This window comes from Branchiostoma belcheri, unplaced genomic scaffold (assembly GCF_001625305.1).
Source record: "Branchiostoma belcheri isolate BF01 breed outbred unplaced genomic scaffold, Haploidv18h27 scaffold39, whole genome shotgun sequence".
Lineage (NCBI taxonomy): Eukaryota > Metazoa > Chordata > Leptocardii > Amphioxiformes > Branchiostomatidae > Branchiostoma > Branchiostoma belcheri.
The window spans coordinates 209,668-230,913 of NW_017804009.1; the positions used below are offsets into that span (position 1 = coordinate 209,668).

At 41.0% G+C, this 21,246-nt stretch overlaps 1 protein-coding gene across 1 annotated transcript in view; it reads left to right on the forward strand.

The window, feature by feature from the left end:
• The first annotated feature begins 18,098 nt into the window (after positions 1-18,098).
• The window catches only part of LOC109476676, an 8,679-nt gene continuing 5,531 nt past the window's right edge, over positions 18,099-21,246 (forward strand). Inside the window, exons 1-2 of the mRNA XM_019777682.1 lie at positions 18,099-18,219; positions 18,649-18,830. Of these exons, the coding sequence (XP_019633241.1) occupies positions 18,102-18,219; positions 18,649-18,830 (300 nt within the window). The 5' untranslated portion in view covers positions 18,099-18,101. The remainder of the gene's footprint in view (positions 18,220-18,648; positions 18,831-21,246) is intronic.

Here is a 21,246-nt window from a genome sequence, read left to right on the forward strand (position 1 = left end):
TAAAGTGGCAGAAAATAATGATTAGGCCATGTTGATTTGATTATATGGATGACATCCTCCGGGAGCCCCAAAACTGATGCGCGCGTGCGAATAAAAAAAAGTTTTGAAAAAAAAGTTCTTTTCATTATGAAATCTACGTGGTCATGAGGGTTGAGCAAATGGCACAGAATATGGTTTGGCGAATAATCTAGTCTTCAAGTTCATTTCTTTACAATTTCGTCTTTTTTCGTTTGATTTTGGCATTCTACGACATTGGTATAGTTTTTATTAATTTTTTTGTAACTTATGGTATATATTTGCTCATTTTGCAACTGTTTTGTACGATTTACAGTATGGTTGAAAACTATATTTTTTTGGAAACGGCCGAAAATTCATGCGCGCGCGGATGTCATCCATATATATATAATCAAATCAACATGGCCTTACGCACATGTCGATTATCTAAGGCCTATTATTAGGCCATGTTGATTTGATTTTATATGGATGACATCCCCTGGGAACCCCAAAACTGATGCGAGCGTACGGATAAAAAAAGTTGGCGAAATTCATTCGCTAGTGCCCCCACTTCGAAATTTTTCAGCAAGGACACGTCTTGCCACTTCCACCGAAGCAAATCACCCTTTCTTCCTCCATTCACAACCTCTTAGGAGGAAGTTCCACGCTGAAAGCTTCTTTCCAAGAACAACATCACTTTGGAATAAGGTACCCCGTGATTGCTTCCCTTATAAGTATAACCTTAAACTCTTCAAGTCTAAGGTCAACAAACATCTGTCCTCACTGGCTGTTCTGTAACCCAAAACATTTAAATGGCTCCCATGAGCCTTGTTTTGTGGTAACCTATGAAGTAAATACAAAAAAGTTGCCTTCATTATGAAATCTACGCGATCACGAAGGTTGAAAAAAATGACTATACACACAGAGTATGGTATGACGAATAATAGACTCTTCATTTTCGTTTCTTCACTTTTTTTCACTTCACTTCTTTTCCTTTGGAATTGATTTTAGCATTCTACGGCATAAGTATCGTTTTCCAATATATATATTTTTTTATAATTTACGGTATATATAGCAGCTGCTTTGTACGATTTACAGTATGGTCGAAAAACCCTTTTTCTTAAACGGACGAAAATGCATGCACACGCGGATGTCATCCATATAATCAAATTAACATGGCCTATAAGGAGACCTTTCGTAATGTGAAACCCTATATATACATCAGCCTAGATAGCTTACTGAATTACTATTCCGTTGCATGACTTCAGCGTCCATTCCAAAGAAACAATTTACAAAGCCATTACCGAAGAGGAAACTGGATACTGGAGTCAGTAGGGGAATAAAATACTTCACGTTACACTGTAAAAAAACTCCCTTTTCTTGGAGTGGTGCCATGTGAAGCTTATATGCGTTCCTGGCGTCCGATGCAGGCACGGTGATCCAATTGCAAGTGTGAGGGTGTTGAATTTAAAGGACATTTTCTGCTCATTACCTCCATGAAAAATGGAGGTATTGTTTTTGGCGCGTCTGTCTGTGTGTGTGTTTGTGTTTCCGCACATTTGTAGTCAGCATAACTTCATAACGCCTTTATGGATTATGATGATATTTGGTATGTTGGTAAGTCTTAAGAAGACAAAGGTCAAGGACAATTCTATGATGTCTTAATGGTGAATGATGGGAATGTCATATTTGGGACATCTGTAAGTTAATCAAAAGTTAACATACATCACGATGCATATATCATGTTGATGCAGAGGCTATTTGCATGATTAAAGAAGAAATTTACATTTACATATCAAGCCCATATTTCATGGAGGTATGAGATCTCGGAACTCTTGTTTCTTTACAAATCAAGTGGAAATAGAGTTCTGGGAACACATGCCTTCGCAAAGTAAAGACGCAAAATGCATTAGCATCCATACTATCTCAGGACGCACGCAATTAACATTCACAGTTATGCTGAACACATACAATCAACAAATGCATAAAAAGCTCGCTGCAGTACCGTTGGAAAAAGACAGGTGAGCCATTTTTGAACTTGACCTTTGTTTTTACAACAGCTACTCACATACCAAATATCAATAAGATCCATACAGACCCACACCACGGCCACTCTCTCCATGGCAAAACCGAAAACATATCCTTCTGACGAAGGCAATGATCCCTATTACATTGGAAATAAGTGCCATTCAGGAAGTGAGGGTACCACGGAATATGACGCCTTACGAGTGTGTTTAAAAAGCTGGAAACACAGCTGTCAGCCATGTTTGTTTACATTTTGGTATTTTGTGGTGGCACCACAAACTGAGTGCGCCTCATGTAGGCTGTTTTAGCGCCAACCATAAATGTCAGAAATGCGAGATGACTTTACCTATATGTTGAAAAGCGGGAGTAAATTATAATCACGCGTTTTTTCCTATTAAATCATTTCAATTTTCGGTGTAAAATCTTACATAATGCCCCTTTAAGGCTCGAACTTCATTAAGAATTATAATAAAGTTAACTGCAACTGCCTGAAAGCTAAATGCAAATAACAAGGACAAAGGAACATTAAACCAGAGTTAAAATAACTACAACATCTACCTAATAAAGGGTCATTGTCGGAAACTATGTCTGAGGGTTAACGTTTGACTTCTCTTTTGTAAACTATGGAAGACGTAATGTCACACGAACAGCTTGATATAAAGTGTATTTCGTCCTCCACAGTTTTTGCACTACAATAATTACAAATTCTTTCACATACGGGCGATCTTCTATACCGTCGTCTCCCTATTTTTGCCAGAGGATCCGATGGGCACTAACTCTAATTTTGCTAATGTCTGCAAGATCAAGATATTCCAACATTTAATCACAAGACGCGGTGACGGCCCACTCAATTTTTTTAAAACTTATATTAATACCACCGTCAACACAGGGGACAATACAATACTCATTTGAAGTGAGGAAAGTGGTGTTAAGTGCCTTTCGCAGGGGCACAAGGGGACAACCTCTTGGTTCCAAGTCGAACACTCTACCGTTACGCCACACGACCCCACTATGTTGTAAATTGTACACTAGGCAGGAGGGGGTGGGTTGAGTGATGAGAAGGCCGCATTGAGAGTGTCGGTGGTTGAAAATTCGTAGTCTCTACCAGACTAACTACGCTATATATAGGAGAGTTTGGGGAGTTTGGCCGCCTTGTAGGTTTGACTGGCCGCGCAGAGGGAATTGAAAAGAAACTACCTGCCCGCAGCCGAGCTTCTTTGGCCAATTTTACTCTTTTTTTTGCCGAATTCTACGATCCGTATTCCCGTAGAAAGGCGTGGTGGAGGCTAGAAGATCCGGAGGATTCTCCCGAAGACGAGCGGGCCGCTCAACCTGACTTTGCCGCATGACCTGCGGGGTGGCCCGGCGCTCATCACATCACCATGCTGAGAGACATGCATTAGTGTTACACACAGGGACCGACCGGAGCCTGCAGGCTGAAATATGAGGGAGTTTTCTTCAGTAAGGGCCATGCTGATTTGATTATATGGGTGGCATCCCCTGGGAACCCAAAACTGATGCGAGCGTGCGAATCAAAAAAAAGTTTGGCCAAAACAAAAGTCGCCTTCATTATGAAATCTACGTGGCCATGAAGGTTGAACAAATGACTAAACACACAGAGTATGGTATGGTGAATAAAAGACTCTTTATTTTCATTGCTTCACATTTTCTTCTTTGCCTTTGGAATCGATGTGGCATTATATGTCACATTAGTATCATTTTCCATTTTTTTTAAATTTACGGCATATATTTGCTCATTTTTGCAGCTTTGCACGATTTACAGTATGGTCGAAAACTTCTTTTTTTTTTGCGAAACGGACGAAAATTTAAGCGCGCGCGGATGTCATCCACATCAACATGAAAATGAACTTTAATACAAAATGTTCATTCATGGATGACATCCTCTGGGAAACCAGGTTTGGCCAAAAATAAAGTTGCTTTCATTATGAAATCTACGTGGTTTTGAAGGTTGAACAAATAACACAGAGTATGGTTTGCCGAATAATCTAGTCTTCAAATTCATTTCTTTACATTTTCGTCTTTTTCGTTTGATTTTGGCATTCTACGACATTGGTATCGCTTTCCAATGCCTTTTTAGGTATATATTTACTCATTTTGCAAGTGTTTTGTACGATTTACAGTATGGTTGAAAACTTTTCTTTGGAAACGGACGAGAATTCATGCCCGCGCGGATGTCATCCATATAATCAAATCAACATGGCCTTATGCGTGCAGCTCTAAGTAGAAGGCAAATGCGTTAAAATCTAATCGCACTGCGAAATTGTGTAAAGTGGACCCAATCTCACCACTGTAGTTAGCCAATCTCGGCCAATAACGTTACTCAGATCGAGTTAACGTTACTTCTCTCGATGTATTTATCAGAGTAGTTCCCAATTGAATGCGCTGGTGCGCTTGTTGCTTTAAGGCCACACCAAGTAAATTTTATGGATGACGTCCACGTGCGCATTGATTTTGGCCTGTTCCTAGAAAAAAAAAACACAAGAAATTCCGCTTCCTGTAACTATGACCAAAGAGTCACGACAGTGCCACAAATCGTCAGATTGACGTGAAACCCGTAACGCGAAAACAGGACAGGACGACAACTGCTGTTCCATCTGATTTATTGCTGTTTTGATGATGAATAAAAGACTTCTTGCTTGTTACACTGTGTCACCTCATTCAATTTGTGTCCTAACATTTGTCGTCTCTTAGTATGTTTCTAATCTAGGCATCTTGTTTTTTAGGGCCCTTCTTGTTTTTTTTCGCCCTCTCGCATTATATTTAGGGTCTCCAAAGGACGTCATCCATAAAATTTACTTGGTGTGGCCTAAACACGTAGCGGCTATATACACAGTATGTAGCGTTATGCATTTATAGTTCCAAGAAAGAGAACCGAAATATATGATTTAGAAAATCCACTCTACGGCTTATTATTACTTAAAAAACGATGTTCTTCATATATGAATGATTTTTATTACTGAAGACCACTTTCAAAAGTGTGCTCACATTCCTAAACCACGTTTTTTTACAACACACAGAGTCAATATCAATTTAATGACGGCAATAAAGCTATATCAATCATCCCCCATGTGTGAAATGCACTTTAGCCAGCTGGAATTGTGTCATATCAAAGTCATCATCAGACCATCCCAACTGAGAGATTTAAGTGCCAATGTCACCGCCAATGTCAATGACGTTATTTCTCCGAAATGGTTTGAGTGCACTCTCCATCCACGAAGGCTTATTTTTGAGGCGTGTTTTAGGCGTTTTTATATCGAACTTTCTTTTCTTTTTTAGGCCATGTTGATTTGATTATATGGATGATATCCGCGCGCGCAGACCAAACTGTAAAGAAATGAATTTGAAGAGTAGATGAAATTGAAATGAATTTGAACGTGCACAAAGTTTTTAGGGTTAAAACAGATTTTTCAAAGTTAATATTCTGCTCACTAATCTACATGTTAAGTTTAAAAAACACTTTCGAAATGTATATATAAACATTCATGAAGCACAAACACCTAAAACTGTGACGAAAAACGGTTACTGGTAAGATCCTGGGCTAATTTTTAGGGTGCCACCTAGAAAATTAAGGACTCATCTTGGGACTTGTTTCTGTACTGTTTAAAACGCACAAACTATGAAATACTGATGCAAACATGCTAATGTGGGGAAGTATGTGTCAAAATCATACGGATTGACTTATTTCAGGGGTGCTAGAGTATACAGCGCAATTTTACGGAATACAGTGCAATTTTACTAGTATATAGTGCAATTTTACAGAATACAGTACAATCGTATTAGTATACAGTGCAATTTTAGGAATACAGTGCAATTTTACAGAATACAGTACAATCGTATTAGTATACAGTGCAATTTTAGGAATACAGTGCAATTTTACTAGAATACAGTTCAATAGCACTAGTATACAGTACTAGTGCAATTTTACTAGTGCAAATTTACTAGTAAAACTGCACTTTATACTAATACGATTGCACTGTATTCCGTAAAATTTCACTGTATTCCGTAAAATTGCACTGTATACTAATACGATTGTACTGTATTCTGTAAAATTGCACTGTATTCCGTAAAATTGCACTGTATACTCTGACATCCCTGTATTTAAAATATTCCAGTTTAATTTTGCCGCCCTGAAATTGCACTGTATGCCTTTAAGAACAGCCCTTTAGAAAACGAGAGAAAGGGTGATGAGGATTTTTCAATGCGGACTTGGAAACCGCTGAAAAGTTAAGGAGATTGAAATGTCAATTTCCTTCCCCGTATTTGCTTGGCAGCTCTTTGTAAGCTCCTTACCCCCAATCCTTACACATAGTTCATCATCTGTCATTGCTATGCTGACAACCCCGGTCGACCTTATATAAGAACGGTGAGATAACCTATCGCGGTTGGCGCGGGTTCTCTTCGGGGCCGTAGAAGCTCTTCCCCGCCCGACTCAGCCAGGTTCCCCGGTAAGGCCATGTTGATTTGATTATATGGATGACATCCGCGCGCGCATGAATTTTCGGCCGTTTCCAAAAAAAAAAAGTTTTCAACCATACTGTAAATCGTGCCAAACAGTTGCTTAATGAGCAAAAATATACCATAAGTTGCAAGGAAAACATTTAGAAACGATACCAATGTTGTAGAATGCCAAAATCAAAGGAAAAAAGACAAAAATGTAAAGAAATGAATTCGAAGAGTAGATTATTCGCCATAACATATTCTGTGCCATTTGTTCAACCTTCATGACCACGTAGATTTCATAATGAAAGCAACTTTTTTTTTGCAAAACTTTTTTTTTTTATTCGCACGCGCGCATCTAGGTTTTGGGGTTCCCAGAGGATGTCATCCATATAATCAAATCAACATGGCCTAAGTTTTTGCACGACGGAAGTTCAATTATATAGGCCGTGGGGCTAATCAAGAGGGCCTGCATGGGGGATGGGGAAAAGATTACGAACAGAATTTTCACCGCCAAATACGAATTACGTCAAATTCTCAGAGATGATTACGAACAGTCACGCGTTATAGTTAATATATTGATTACGAATTATGATTTGGGGCGGCTGCCTACGGATTAGGCCACACCAAGTAAATTTTATGGATGACGTCCTTTGGAGACCCTAAATCTAATGCGAGAGGGCGAAAAAAACAAGAAGGGCCCTAAAAAACAAGATGCCTAGATTAGAAATGAACTAAGAGACGATAAATGTTAGGACACAAATTGAATGAGGTGACACAGTGTAACAAGCAAGAAGTCTTTTATTCATCATCAAAACAGCAATAAATCAGGTGGAACAGCAATCTGACGATTTGTGGCACTGTCGCGACTCTTTGGTCATTGTTACAGGAAGTGGAATTTCTTGTGTTTTTTTTTCTAGGAACAGGCCAAAATCAATGCGCGCGCGGACGTCATCCATAAAATTTACTTGGTGTGGCCTTACGAAGACTAAAAAGGCCTGATTACGCCTTACGATAAAGGACATGCAGGCCTAGCCTCTACAGTTTGCCGCACAGACTTCGGGTGCAGCAAACTGTACTCTCTAGCGGACCAACTCCCCTGGCATGTTATCTCTCTATTTGGCCGATTTTCAGCCGCCACCCGAATCCTGGTAGAGGCTAATGCAGGCCCTCAATCAACTCCTGGTGTACAAAACTCTATTACTTATATTAGTAACTAGAAAAGCTCCTTCAGGTGAAACACTCCCACCGGGTGGCCAGTTGAGCTGGACGGGGGAAAAGTATTAGGGTCCCGAAGACAGCCTGCCCCAACCACGATGGACTGAACACCAGGCTAACGGTTAGAGAGAATGCATGAAAGCCCTGTCAGAGATGATCACATCGGGATTTACTCCTATTGGCGCTCAGAAATCGCACTCAACACCGCATCGACACGCTTCGCTGTGCTGCAATCTTACCAGCTTCTCTATAGCCGACTTTTGACCCACTAGACTTCTACTTCTATCTAGCGGAAAGCACCCTGGTGGAACACGCTATGCATGTATGAGTGACCCGTGACCGTGCTACTTGCCTAGGGAATTCCAAAGTTGATTCAAGGACGCAGAAGTGACTTTGGTTGTCCTTGTACTACGATTACAGTGACTGTATGGTGAAAGGTCGGCTCACCGCCTAGTCACATGGAACTGAACTAGTCTTTCTCTCTCTGTCTGTCTGTCTCTGTCTCTCTTTCTCTCTGTATCGCTCCGTCTCTCTCTGTATCGCTCTGTCTCTCTTTCTGTCTCTCTCTCTCTCCCTCTCTCTCCCTTTCTCTATCTCTCCCGCTCTATCTCTCTCGCTCGCTCTCTCCCTTTCTCTCTCCCTTTCTCTCTCCCTTTCTCTCTCTCCCTTTCTCTCTCTCCCTTTCTCTCTCCTCTCTCTCTCCCTTTCTCTCCCTCTCTCCCTTTCTCTATGTCTCCCTTTCTCTCTCTCTCTCCCTTTCTCTATTTCTCTACAACTATTTTTAGTAATTATGTATCATATATTGTCTCGAAGTACATTTTTAGAAAACGATTGATGTAAGTATAGATTGATGTCCAAAAATAACATTATTTAATTTGATCAATCCGTTATGATGACGATTGTCTTTTAGTTTTGATGACATTTTCGTTGACAATTTTGAAACAAAATGTGAATAATCGCCAATTATAAATTTCTGGACTAAATTGTGATGACTGATAGGGACAGTCTTGTCTTTTTCTTGTCCTGTATAAAAGTGTTGTCTGGTTGGAATTGGCATTCAGCGCACATGAGTGAGAGTTAGCCAGACACTATAGTACTAGTACTTACGTCAAGAAATATATAAACCTGCCAGTGGGTGGGAGGACATTAGTGTAAGTATGGGGTGGGTGGGTCCCCTGATCGTAGCTTTAGTCCTACACAAAAACTTATCGCTAATAGAATACTCACAGGTAACTTTTTTAATGTACATGTACTAAGGCCTAGTGTACTACGGCCATGTTAATTTGATTATATGGATAACATCCGCGCGTGCATGAATTTTCGTCCAAACTGTAAATCCAAAAAGCTAGTGCTTAATGAGCAAATATATGAATGCTACAATCAATTCCAAAGGCAAAGAAGAAAATGTGAAGAAATGAGAACGAAGAGTGTATTATTCTTCATACCATACTCTGTGTGTTTAGTCATTTGTTCAACCTTCATGACCACATAGATTTCATAATGAAGGCAACTTTTTGCCAAACATTTTTTATTCGCACGCACGCATCAGTTTTGGGGTTCCCGGAGGATGTCACACATATAATCAAATCAACATGGCCTAAATTAGCAATGTCGCAATCTGACACTTCCCTTGATTAACAAGAAAACTTTTTGTGCTAAATTGTAGCGAAATCAATTTAGCTGATCGCGACCTTCCATTCTGCCGTGTCTCAGTCAAGTTAGGCCACAGCAAGTAAATTTTATGGATGACATCCTCCGCAGACTCCAAATCTAATGCGAGCGGGCGAAAAAAAAACAAGGTCGGCCGTAAAAAACAAGGTTCCTACATTTCAAAATATTGACTCAATCATTGTACAAATGGTTTTGATTCAGTGGGAACATCACATATACACAGCCAGCATTACATATATAACTGCATCAGTAAGAAACAAAACATTAAATCAGAGCCTATTCTTGTCTCCTCTCTTCATAGTTATCTGCCATCCACCTTCCGGCATGGTAACAGACATCTTTTCGGCATGTTGACCACTGTCAGAAAGCAACAAAAATTTCTTGTTTTTTTTTGGTCAAAATCAGGCGAAAATTAATGCGCGCGTTGATATCATCCATAAAAATTACTTGCTATGGCCTAATTATTAAGAATTGTATCGAACTCAATTTAGCTGATCGCGACCTTTCATTCCGCCATGTCTCAGCCATGTTAGGATCTTTCTTATCTCCGTTCTACAGGCCATTCCTCCTTGACTTGTTCCCTCTTACATAATTCATGAAATCTCCATCTTCATAATACAGGGACTTACACTTCAGCGACTAAACATCGATTTTGGGGGGCAACGCATCCATCTAGAAAATAGGGGCAAAATCTTGGTTTTAACTTAGGCCATGTTGATTTGATTCTATGGATGACATCCTCTGGGAACCCCCTAAACTGATGCGAGCGTGCAAATAAAAAAGTTTGGCAAAAAAAAGTTTATGGTCATGAAGCATGGTTCAATTTTTTTTTGGAAACGGCCGAAACTTCATGCGCGCGCGGATGTCATCCATATAATCAAATCAACATGGCCTTAAGGCCACGCTAAGTAATTTTTAAGGATGTCGTCCGCACTCGCATTGATTTTGGCCTGTTCCCAGAAAAAAAAGCAATTCCGCTTCCTGTAACTATATACCAAATAGTCACGACAGTGCCTCAAGATTGGAAGATGTGATGAAAGAAAAGAAACATGACAGGACGACAACTGCTGTTCCACTGGTTTATTGCTGTTTTCATGACGAATAAAATACTTGTTGGTTGTTACGTACTGTGTTCTCTCGTTCAATTTGTGTCCTAGCATTTGTCGTCTCTTAGTATCTTTCAAATCTGGGCACCTTGCTTTTTTTTGGCCCTTCTTGTTTTTTTTCGCGCTCTTGCATTAGATTTAGGGTCTCCAGAGGACGTCATCCATAAAAATTACATGGTGTGGCCTTACCGTACCGGAGAAGAGACTTAGCCCACCTCTCACGGCTTTGCAGAACTTCACTTCTTACAGTGAAGCCTTTTCTTTTGACCCGTGGGTCTTATTCAGCCACAATGGTTACTAACTTAGTTAATTTGAAATTCTGCCAAGTCGAAATCCGAGCTTTCAGAGCTCTAGCTGACTCGGCAGAGTCGTGCGTGCCTTGGGGAATGCATGAATGCCAGGGTAATGATACAAAATACCATTTCCCAAAGTTCAGCGAACGTCACAAGTTTGCCACCTACTTTAGGCCACAGCAAGTAAATTCTATAGATGACATCCTCCGCAGACTCCAAATGTAATGCGATAGGGCGAAAACAAAACAAGGCGGGCCGAAAAAACAAGATTCCTACATTTTCAAATTCTGACATCATAAATCTTGTTAAACAACAAATGATACTTGTATTGTGCTAGGTTTACTGCCAACTGTACAAATGTACAAATGGTTTTGATTCACTAGGAGCATCACATATAAAATTAAAAGGAATGAAATGCATCACTGCATCAAAGTAAAAGACAAAACAATAAAAACAATAAATCAGAGCCTTGTCTTGTCTCCTCTTCATATTTATCTACCATCTACGTTCCGGCATGGCAACAGACATCTTTGCTCATTTTTGGCATGTTGACCACTGTCAGAGGGCAACAGAATTTCTTGTTTCCCCCCCCCCCAAAATCAGGCGAAAATCAGGGGGAAATGTCGTCCATAAAAATTACTTGCTGTGGCCTTATCATGTAGCAAAGGTAGAGTCGCAGACCCTGGGGTAAGTTTAGTCCCAATTAGGCTCTCCTGGTGCTAAAAAAAATTGTTCAAATCGTCTGAATGAACTGTGAATAATTTACCAGAAGGGTTAGCCGGTCAACTGAGATCCAACGAGACTCTAAGGAAGTGTTTTGGAGACTTAAAGATAAGCGGGAAGATTTCTTAAGGCTTCTAATCTCCAAGGCTTTGTACGATGTAAAGTCTTAGAGATTATTCTGATGAGGTAGTAAAAAAAGGTATTGACTTATGAAGAAAATTTATACTTTGGGTACCTCATTAGCCCACACCAAGTAAATTTTATGGATGACGTCCGCGCGCGCATTGATTTTGGACTGTTCCTAGAAAAAAAAAACAAGAAATTCCGCGGCCTGTAACTATGACCAAAGAATCCCGCGACAGTGCTGCAAATCGTCAGATTGACGTGAAACCCGTAACGCGAAATGGGTAAAGGGCAAAAATGTGATGAGAGAAACAGGACAGGACGATAACTGCTGTTCCACCTGATTTATTGCTATTTTGATGATGAATGAAAGACTTCTTGCTTGTTACACTGTGTCACCTCATTCAATGTGTGTCCTAACATAATTTTGCCGTCTCTTAATATATTTTTGATCTAGGCATCTTGTTTTTTTAGGGCCCTTCTTGTTTTTTTTCGCCCTCTCGCATTAGATTTAGGGTCTCTAAAGGACGTCATCCATAAAATTTACTTGGTGTGGCCTTAGCCAAAAAAACGACCGAGTATTCAGAGCCGAAAAGGGGATATACGATATTGCAATTACACAATGTATGTTGTTCACGCGTAAGGCCATGTTGATTTGATTATATGGATGACATCCTCTGGGAACCCCAAAACTGATACCAATGAAAATGAAAAATGTGTAAATGAAAAATATTGCAAAAAACGTTGCCTTCATTATGAAATCTACGTGGTCATGAAGGTTGAACAAATGACTAAACACACAGAGTATGGTATGGCGAATAATAGACTCTTCATTTTCATTTCTTCACATTTTCTTCTTTGCCTTTGCCTACGACATTAGTATCGTTTTCCAATATTTCTTCTAGCAATTTTCGGCATACAATTGCTCATTTTGCAGCTGCTTTGTGCGACTTACAGTAAGGTCGAAAACTTTTTTGAAATATACGAAAATCTATGCTCGCGGGAATGTCATCGATATAATCCTGGTCTAATCTTCTTTAAAGGAGTACTAACCTCCAGAAGGAGGTGCTATATTTCGACAGGCATTTATTTTTGGAAGTGAAAAATGCATATTATTTTACAGTATACAATTAAATGCCCATTATGCGCGCAAGTCTTAAAACGCATCGAATCCAGGACAAACTCTCGAAATACCCTCAAAAGTATCCCAGAATACACCACGCTACCCCATTGGTGTCTATGTTTTAAACAAAAAGTTACGTTACAGACCTCATTTCGGGGGCGATAAGAAAATTTCGTACCGTTTTGTGTTCTTTGGTATCATGCCAACCATTGCCCTTCTTGGTGTCCTTATCGCCCCTCATTTATGCCGCAAATAATGACGATGAAAAAAACGGCGCAATCTATTTATCCTCTCCATAAGTGGCGTAATCTAATTATCTGTTCAATTAATACTTACATGCAAATAAGTTGAGAAAATCAAAACACGCAGGATGAAACTAGCGCCCACTGCCAGACATCCTGATATTATAGTATTCAAGCCACATGTCAAGCAAAGTAAAGCAAGTAATTTCTCAATAATCAGCATTTTAGTGTGCTTGTCTCCTACTAGTTTCGCCGAAAAATGTTTATGTTGACTTCAAGTGTATGAGTATTGCGTATGCCAGAGTTCCCGGATGTATCGATTGTGGTTCAGCATGGGGAAAATTGATATTGATATCGCTTTACAAACATGCGCCGTGCAAGTCGTACAAGCAAAATTATGTAAAAAGTCGGCTAGTTATGTATTCATTGCAGCATGATGTATCGGAAAATAGCACTTCCTTCTGGAGGTTAGTACTCCTTTAAAGGGAACTCCAACAAGTGTGAAAGATACGGGAAGAGAGGTAAAGCCGTACGATTTGGCGATTAGAAGGTCAACCCTCTCTGGTGATGTGTTATATTCAGTCAGCTCCCCTGTGATAGTATAGGCAGGGAGGCAGAAAAATAGTACAAGATACAGGTCACCGAGGTCAGATTCATGTTCTGATCCTACTTAGGCCACACTGACTTCATTTTATGGATGACGTCCTCTGAAGACCCCCAAACTAGTGCGCGCGGGTGAATAAAAAATAAAGCCGAAGAATGCTGCTGAACCACAGGAATACAAAGCTTATATTATGAATTTGCGGTAGTAGATAAGCACTTTTACTACAAAAAGCCGGCACATGCTGGCCTTTTGTGGCATTTATGAGTTGGTACAGTACTGAGTTCTTGAGTTCCGTGGAGCTTCGGCAGCCTGGGTGCCATCCTCTGCAGTTACCGCCGGCTCCCTATTGTCGCTAGCTACCATGGACTACGGAGGATGACACGTTCGGAAGAACCCCCCCCACAAGGCTAAAAGGTCCACTTTTGGTCCACTTTTTATGTAAAGGTCCACTTTTTGGTCCACTTTTTATTACAGGTCCAAGATTATTTCTTGAAAAGGACTGGAATCGTAGAAAAAGAGCTCCCTTTGTCATTGAATAAAAATTTATCTCTGATTTTTTTCTTGAAAATCTCATCAAAAACGCACGAAATGCCATTTAAGAAGGTTCATTTTTCAAAATTTTCCGGGTGAGCATGCCCCCGGACCCCCCTAGCTATAGGAACCTCGCGCCTACGGCGCTCGAGGTCCCCTCTAGCAGTGGGAAGAACCCCCCATTCAAAATCCTGGCTACGGGCATGGACACCCAGGCCAGAGCCTGCATAGGAGGTGTTTTTTTTTGTTTAGAACAGGCGAAAATCAATGCGCGCAAGGATGTTATCCATAGAATTAAACCAGTGTGGCCTTACACTGTAAGAAGATCCCAGTCTGCAGTACTGAGGGGTGACGCCAGGGCGCGTCACAAATTCTGCTCAACCTCTGGGCACCAAAGGAAGTTTCTAAATGAAGGTCTAGCTATTTATCACAATTTTCTTAATTCAAAAACGTATTTTAGTAGAAAACCGATAACTACTTTCACTCGTGATTTTTTTTTATTCAGCGGCAACATCACATATAAAGGAATGAAAGACAACACTACAACAAATTAAAGTAAAAGACAAAACAATAAATCAGAGTCTTGTGTCCTCTCTTCATATTTATCTGTCATCCAAGTTCCAGCATGGCAACAGACAACGTTGCCCATTTTCGACATGTTGACCACTGTCAGAGGGCAACAAAATTTTCTTTTTTCAAAATCAGGCGAAAATTAATGCACGCGTTGATGTCATCCATAAAAATGACTTGCTGTGGCCTAATTCTTAGTTTTGTGACGGTGGATCAGTACTGCCAGAGAAACTACCACTCTGCTTGTCAACTACACAATACCGCATCTATTGTCGCCAGTAAGCGATCTTTCAAGCTTAACATAAATTCCCAACTACCTATAAACAATGTAATCTCATTTTCGTCTTTTTTCCCGAGTGGCTAACTCGATTTTACTGGCTTAGGGATCATTTCCAAAGTATAAATTATTTTCATAGCGAAGTTTTGTCTTCTACGGACGGACGTTGACTGTAACAGAAAACTGATTTGAACACTAAATTCTAACTTGTTGGTTTAAGCTCTTTTTCCGAGACAGTGGAAGACGAATGATCCCACCTTTTCTATAATGTGTGGGTTTTGTGATGTTAAGAGGAGAGTTACTAAGTTTTCTTTTTGTCTGTAAAGGTGAAGAACTTAGGATGGAATTTGTTGGCCTCTTCAAACAGGTCAAACAAAATGGCATGTGATATTTACAAGTTATTTCGCACACAGGTAAGTTCTTTGTTTGTTTGTTTGTTTGGTGTGGTGGGTTCTTTAACGTACGTGGGATGTGGCTCTCCCAAACACGTGACCTCCATTTAACGTCCTATCCGAGGGACGTCTCTAACCAAAGCTAGGTACTCATTTTCACCTGAGTGAAGTGAGGAAAGTCGTGTAAAGTGCCTCCCAATGTCACAAGATCGATGACAAGGTGGGACCCGAACCCAGGATCTCATGGTTCAGAGCCGAACACGCTACGCCACACGACCCTACATACCGCCCTCTCTATAGTTTGAGGGGGTGAGCACTAGTTACTCCGTGAAGGAGGTCAGGACCTCCGGACGGAGTGTTGTGATCGGCTGATTTTTCATGTTCGCAGTCAAAACACTGGGTTCTCTTTGTGTAATCGGCACGCAATTTTATACGCCGTCTGCGGGCATGCCCGTGTTGATGCACAATGTGTATTTTTGCCGTTGCTGCTTTCGCGGTCAATGTAATATTGCAGACGCACCCCTACAATTACGAGGCAAATTGGAATGGTCCAGAAAAACGCGTTGTTTGGAATAGCAGTGGGGGGGGTGGAACTTCATGCAGATACGGGGTGGTTTTGATAAGTGGTTCCAGATGTTTTTGCCCATGCTTAAGAGATGCCAAGTTTTTTGGAAGATGTTCGCAGCCAAAACGCATTCTTCCGTACGTCGCATTTCTGTGTAATTTCGCATGTGGTGTGGCATTATGTCCGGGATGATGCACGTCTTTTTATTTTTACCGTAGCTGTTTTGATATTGAAGTAAATGCATATTTTAGAAACATCCCTACTTTTACAATCCTGTGGAATAGGCCGTAGGTTTAGGCAGTTGTCTGGTAGCAGAGGTACTCTAAGCAGATATCCTGGTTATCTGGCCGGCGGTAGTAACACTCGCGGTGCTTACCGCAACTGTTGCTGGAATTTGGCCTGTTCCAGGCGCGCTTAATTAGGTACAGGCACGGTAAGACGGTGGGGCTGTCTTTGTTACTAGACACGACCATGATAGTCCGATCTTTATGTGAATGCAATAATTGTGTGTGTGTAATTAAAATGAACTTCGAACTTGAAGCACAGTATCTTTACACGCCCTGGGAGCAGTAATGGATTTAGCTTTTTGTATGTTTTATGCTTGTGACGCGCCCTCATTGTATTAACCGTTGCCTAATTACAATGTCTGCACAGTAGGTCTGGCATTGACGCTTGGGATTTTGTTGAAATATATAAAACTTCACGGAGGATTGTCACCTATGGCTTCTTGTTTTAATTTTGCGAATTGCAGCGCGTAAGCGATATAATTCATAGCAGTGATGCCATTTAGAAAGGCGATCAAATTAATTGTCATTTAATAGGTGTTTTTGGGTAAAGTCGGGTATACATATAAAACGTAGACTAAATATTTTCAGATTTGAGTCGGTGAAATTATTTTTGTTGAGAGGATTAGTGTTTCCCACGCTGTGACGTCACTTGTACTTAACCACCCCCGGCGTCTCCACGGTTTCGCCGGTTTACCTCAAACATCGTTGAGCCGTTTTAAAGCGCCGCATTTTCTAGTTCTCCATTTTTCTCTCAGTCGGAAACACTCAAACACGAACCGCGTCGCTCTCTCTTGTGGGTTAGCTATAGAACGACTCTGGGGTTCCTGACTGGTTTTGGAGGAAGTTTGAGCTATACAGTATTACGGGATTAAAAGGCGATTTTTCTACCCTGGTTGGGGTAAGTTTTAGACACAGTTCTATGAGACTTAGAAGTGTTTTTGTTTCCCTTGTTTGGTGAAGTGTTAGCTACAGTTTGATGAAATTTAGAAGCCCGATTGTCTTAAGCTAGCTATTTGGGGGACGTTTTGGCTACAGTTGTATGAGATTTAGAAGCGAGTTTGTTTAGCTGTTTGGGGGGCATTTTAGCTACAGTTATATGAAATTTAGAAGACCGTTTGTTTAGCTGTTTGGGGGAAATTTTAGCTACAATTTATGAGATTTAGAAGTGCGTTTGTTACGCTGTTCGGAGGAAGTTTTAACTACAGTTGTATGAGACATAGAGGAGAGTTTGTTTAGCTGTTCGGGGGAAGTTTTAGCTACAGTTGTATGAGATTTAGAAGCTATTTTGTTTCGCTGTTTGGTGAAAGTTTTAGCTACAGTTGTATGAGATTTAGAAGCTATTTTGTTTCGCTGTTTGGTGAAAGTTTTAGCTACAGTTGTATGAGATTTAGAAGCTATTTTGTCTCGCTGTTTGGGAAAGGTTTCAGCTATAGTTGATTTAGAAGCGAGTTTGTTTCGCTGTTTGGGTAAAGTTTTAGCTACAGTTTATGAGACGTAGAAGCGTTTTTGTTTCGCTTGTTTGGTGAAGTTTAGCTAGAGTTTGATGAAATTTAGAAGCCCGTTTGTTTTGCTGTTTGGGGGAAGTTTCAGCTACAGCCTCCTGTGCAGGAGCTCCGGGACGGGTGGAAATTTTGATACAGCGTTTTGTACTTCTAATAGGCTAGCCGGCCATCCTACAACCAGCCGTCGAGAGAACGAAGGTTGTATTCCGCCCACAACAACCTTCTCTCGGCGGCTGGTTGTAGGATGGCCGGCTATTTAAAGCTCGACAAAACGCTTTATCAAAATTCCCACCCGCCCCGGAGGCTGCACAGGAGGCTATGTTTGGGGGAAGTTTTAGCTACAGTTTATGAGATTTAGAAGCCCGGTTATTGTCGCGCAGACGAGAGAGAAGGCAGCATGGTGGGTTCCGGCAGATGTGCGGGACTGATAACGGTAGTCAGCGGGCTCCTGCTGCTCCCAACCCTGGCGAGACGGGGAGGACCACCCGGGAGACCCGGCAGACCAACCACTCCAGGTAAGGCTAGGGTCACAAAAAAATGCGCAATGACAACAAAGGTGGAGCTGCCAAAACAAAAATATTGTATAAGATCGTATAGATTGTTTAAAACTACATATAATGAAGAAAAATACCTAAGTAATGAAAATGTGAAGATCAGAAATGCAGCCACAAGACTAGGATAAGCTGCCATAAACTACAAATTGAAACTGGATGACATACCCGCACCCCTCTGGAACAAAGGTTATGTACATGCTATAATTTGAATAGAATAGAGGACGAATGTCACTTTTTTATAGAGTGTAGATTATATAGTAAAGAGAGAAATGATTTCTATAGGCTTGTACAAAACCTGAAATTTCTGAAATTTGTGGGTTTTTGGATGTTAAACTTAAGAGGAGAGTAGTTTTCTTTTATTATTTCTACTATTTCCTCATGTTTTCCAAGCGTCGGGACCCTGTCGTCCAGGGGCGTTCTTCTATGGCAACCGTTGCTATGACGTGAGTGAGAAAGATGTGCAGGAGGATTACGACACTGCCGTGGAGCGGTGCTCTGCCCTGGGCCCGGGCGGGAAACTCGCCGTTTTGAAGGACGCTAAGACCATGGACGGACTCGCCAACATCTTTTCTGTGAGTGTAAAATTATTGCTTGACTCTTTCATCAGATCAGGGGTGCCAGAGTATACAGTGCACTTTTACGGAATACAGTGCAATTGTACGGAATACAGTACAATCGTATTGTTATACAGTACAATTTTACGGAATACACTGCACTGTATACTAGTAAAATTGCACTGTGTACTAGTAAAATTGCGCTGTATTCTTTAAAATTGCACCGTATTCCGTAAAATTGCACTGTATTCGCGTAAAATTGCACTATATTCCGTAAAATTGCACTGTATACGCTGGCACCCCTGTTCATACAGTGACTAGAACTTCATGTATGCTTCTTGACACTGATATTGTGGTTTCACGGAGATTCACCAAAGTGAAGCTAGCCGGCGTTACAGCCTTCGATTCGTAGCCGGCGTTTCAGCCGGCGTTTCGCCGCTAGATGGAACATAGCAACTGATTCGGGTACCGATTCGAAAACCCAAAAAATCAGTAATTTAGCCGAAAAATATGGCAGGTGAACTTGAAAAAAGCGTTATGATAGCTTAGTACATCACAAGTCTACTACAAGTTTCAGATTTTACCTGCCGGATTTAATTAGGCCGTTGACAGCGGGCCTAATTAGGCATAAGAGATATGTGTACAGTTATATCTCCACCAAACTGAACGTGGCCTTTAAAGACGGATTACGATAGTCAACAACCAAGGCTATATACACTAAAAGTATCAAATTCAATGGGTCGGATTTGATTAAGGAGGCACAAGGGTACTTACGTATGATAGGGCAGAATTTCAAATCCTACGCCATCTGAGTGGGCTGCTGGAAAGGGTATAAAGTGTATCTGACGTCTAACAAAATGTGGCCCGTTAAATTCAAAGATTGATACTTGTAGCAATACACTTACTCGATGTCCTAAAGGTATGAATTCAATGGGCCGGATTTAATTAACGTGGCACGACGGTACTTAATGAGTAAATGAGGGCAGAATGTTATATCACCCGCCGCCTTTATTGTCCGCTCCGAACTAAACGTGGCCCTCTAACTTTAAAGAAGGATTACGATAGTCAACAACTAAGACTTTATACTAAACGGGTCGAATTCAACGGGCCGGATTTAATTAAGGAGGCACGACGGTACTTAATGAGTATGAGAGGGCAGAATTTCAAATCTCCCGCCACGATTCACTGTCTACACCAAACTAATGCCGGCTAGCCAAACTAAACGTGGCCCGCTAACTTTAAAGACTGATTACGATAGTCAACAACCAAGACGTTATACTAAACGGGTCAAATTCAACGGGCCGGATTTGATTAATGAGGCACGACCGTACTTAATGAGCATGAGAGGGCAGAATTTCAAATCTCCCGCCACGATGCACTGTCTACAACAAACTAAAACAAACTAATGCCGGCTAGCCAAACTAAACGTGGCCCGCTAACTTTAAACAAGGATTACGATAGTTAACAACTAAGACTTTATGCTAAACGGGTCAAATTCAACGGGCCGGATTTAATTAATGAGGCACGACCGTACTCAATATTGAGAATGAGAGGGCAGAATTTCAAATCTCCCGCCACGATTCACTGTCTACATATACACCGAACTAATGCCGGCTGGCCAAACTAAACGTGGCCCGCTAACTTTAAAGACTGATTACGATAGTCAACACCTAAGACTTTGTACTAAACGGGTCAAATTCAACGGGCCGGATTTAATTAATGAGGCACGACCGTACTAAATTGAGAATGAGAGGGCAGAATTTCAAATCTCCCGCCACGATGCACTGTCTACACCAAACTAATGCCGGCTAGCCAAACTTAACGTGGCCCGCTAACTTTAACAAGGCTGCCCTCTCTTACCCATTTAGTACGGTCGTGCCTCATTAATTAAATCCAGCCCGTTGAATTTGACCCGTTTAGTTCAAATTCTTAGTTGTTAACTATCGTAATCCTTGTTCAAAGTTTAATAATAGGCGGGCCACGTTAAGTTTGGCTAGCCGGCATTAGTTTGTTGTAGACAGTGCATCGTGGCGGGAGATTTGAAATTCTGCCCTCTCTTACCCATTTAAGTACCGTCGTGCCTCATTAATTAAATCCGGCCCGTTGAATTTGACCCGTTTAGTATAACGTCTTGGTTGTTGACTATCGTAAGCAGTCTTTAAAGTTAGCGGGCCACGTTTAGTTTGGCTAGCCGGCATCAGTTTGTTGTAGACAGTGCATCGTGGCGGGAGATTTGAATTTCTGCCGTCTCACACTCATTAAGTACGGTCGTGCCTCATTAATTAAATCCGGCCCATTGAATTTGACCCGTTTTAGTATAAAGTCTTAGTTTTTGACTTTTCGTAACCCTTGTTTAAAGTTAGCGGGCCACGTTTATTTCGGAGCGGACAATAAACGCGGCGGGTGATATAACATTCTGCCCTCTTTTACTCAT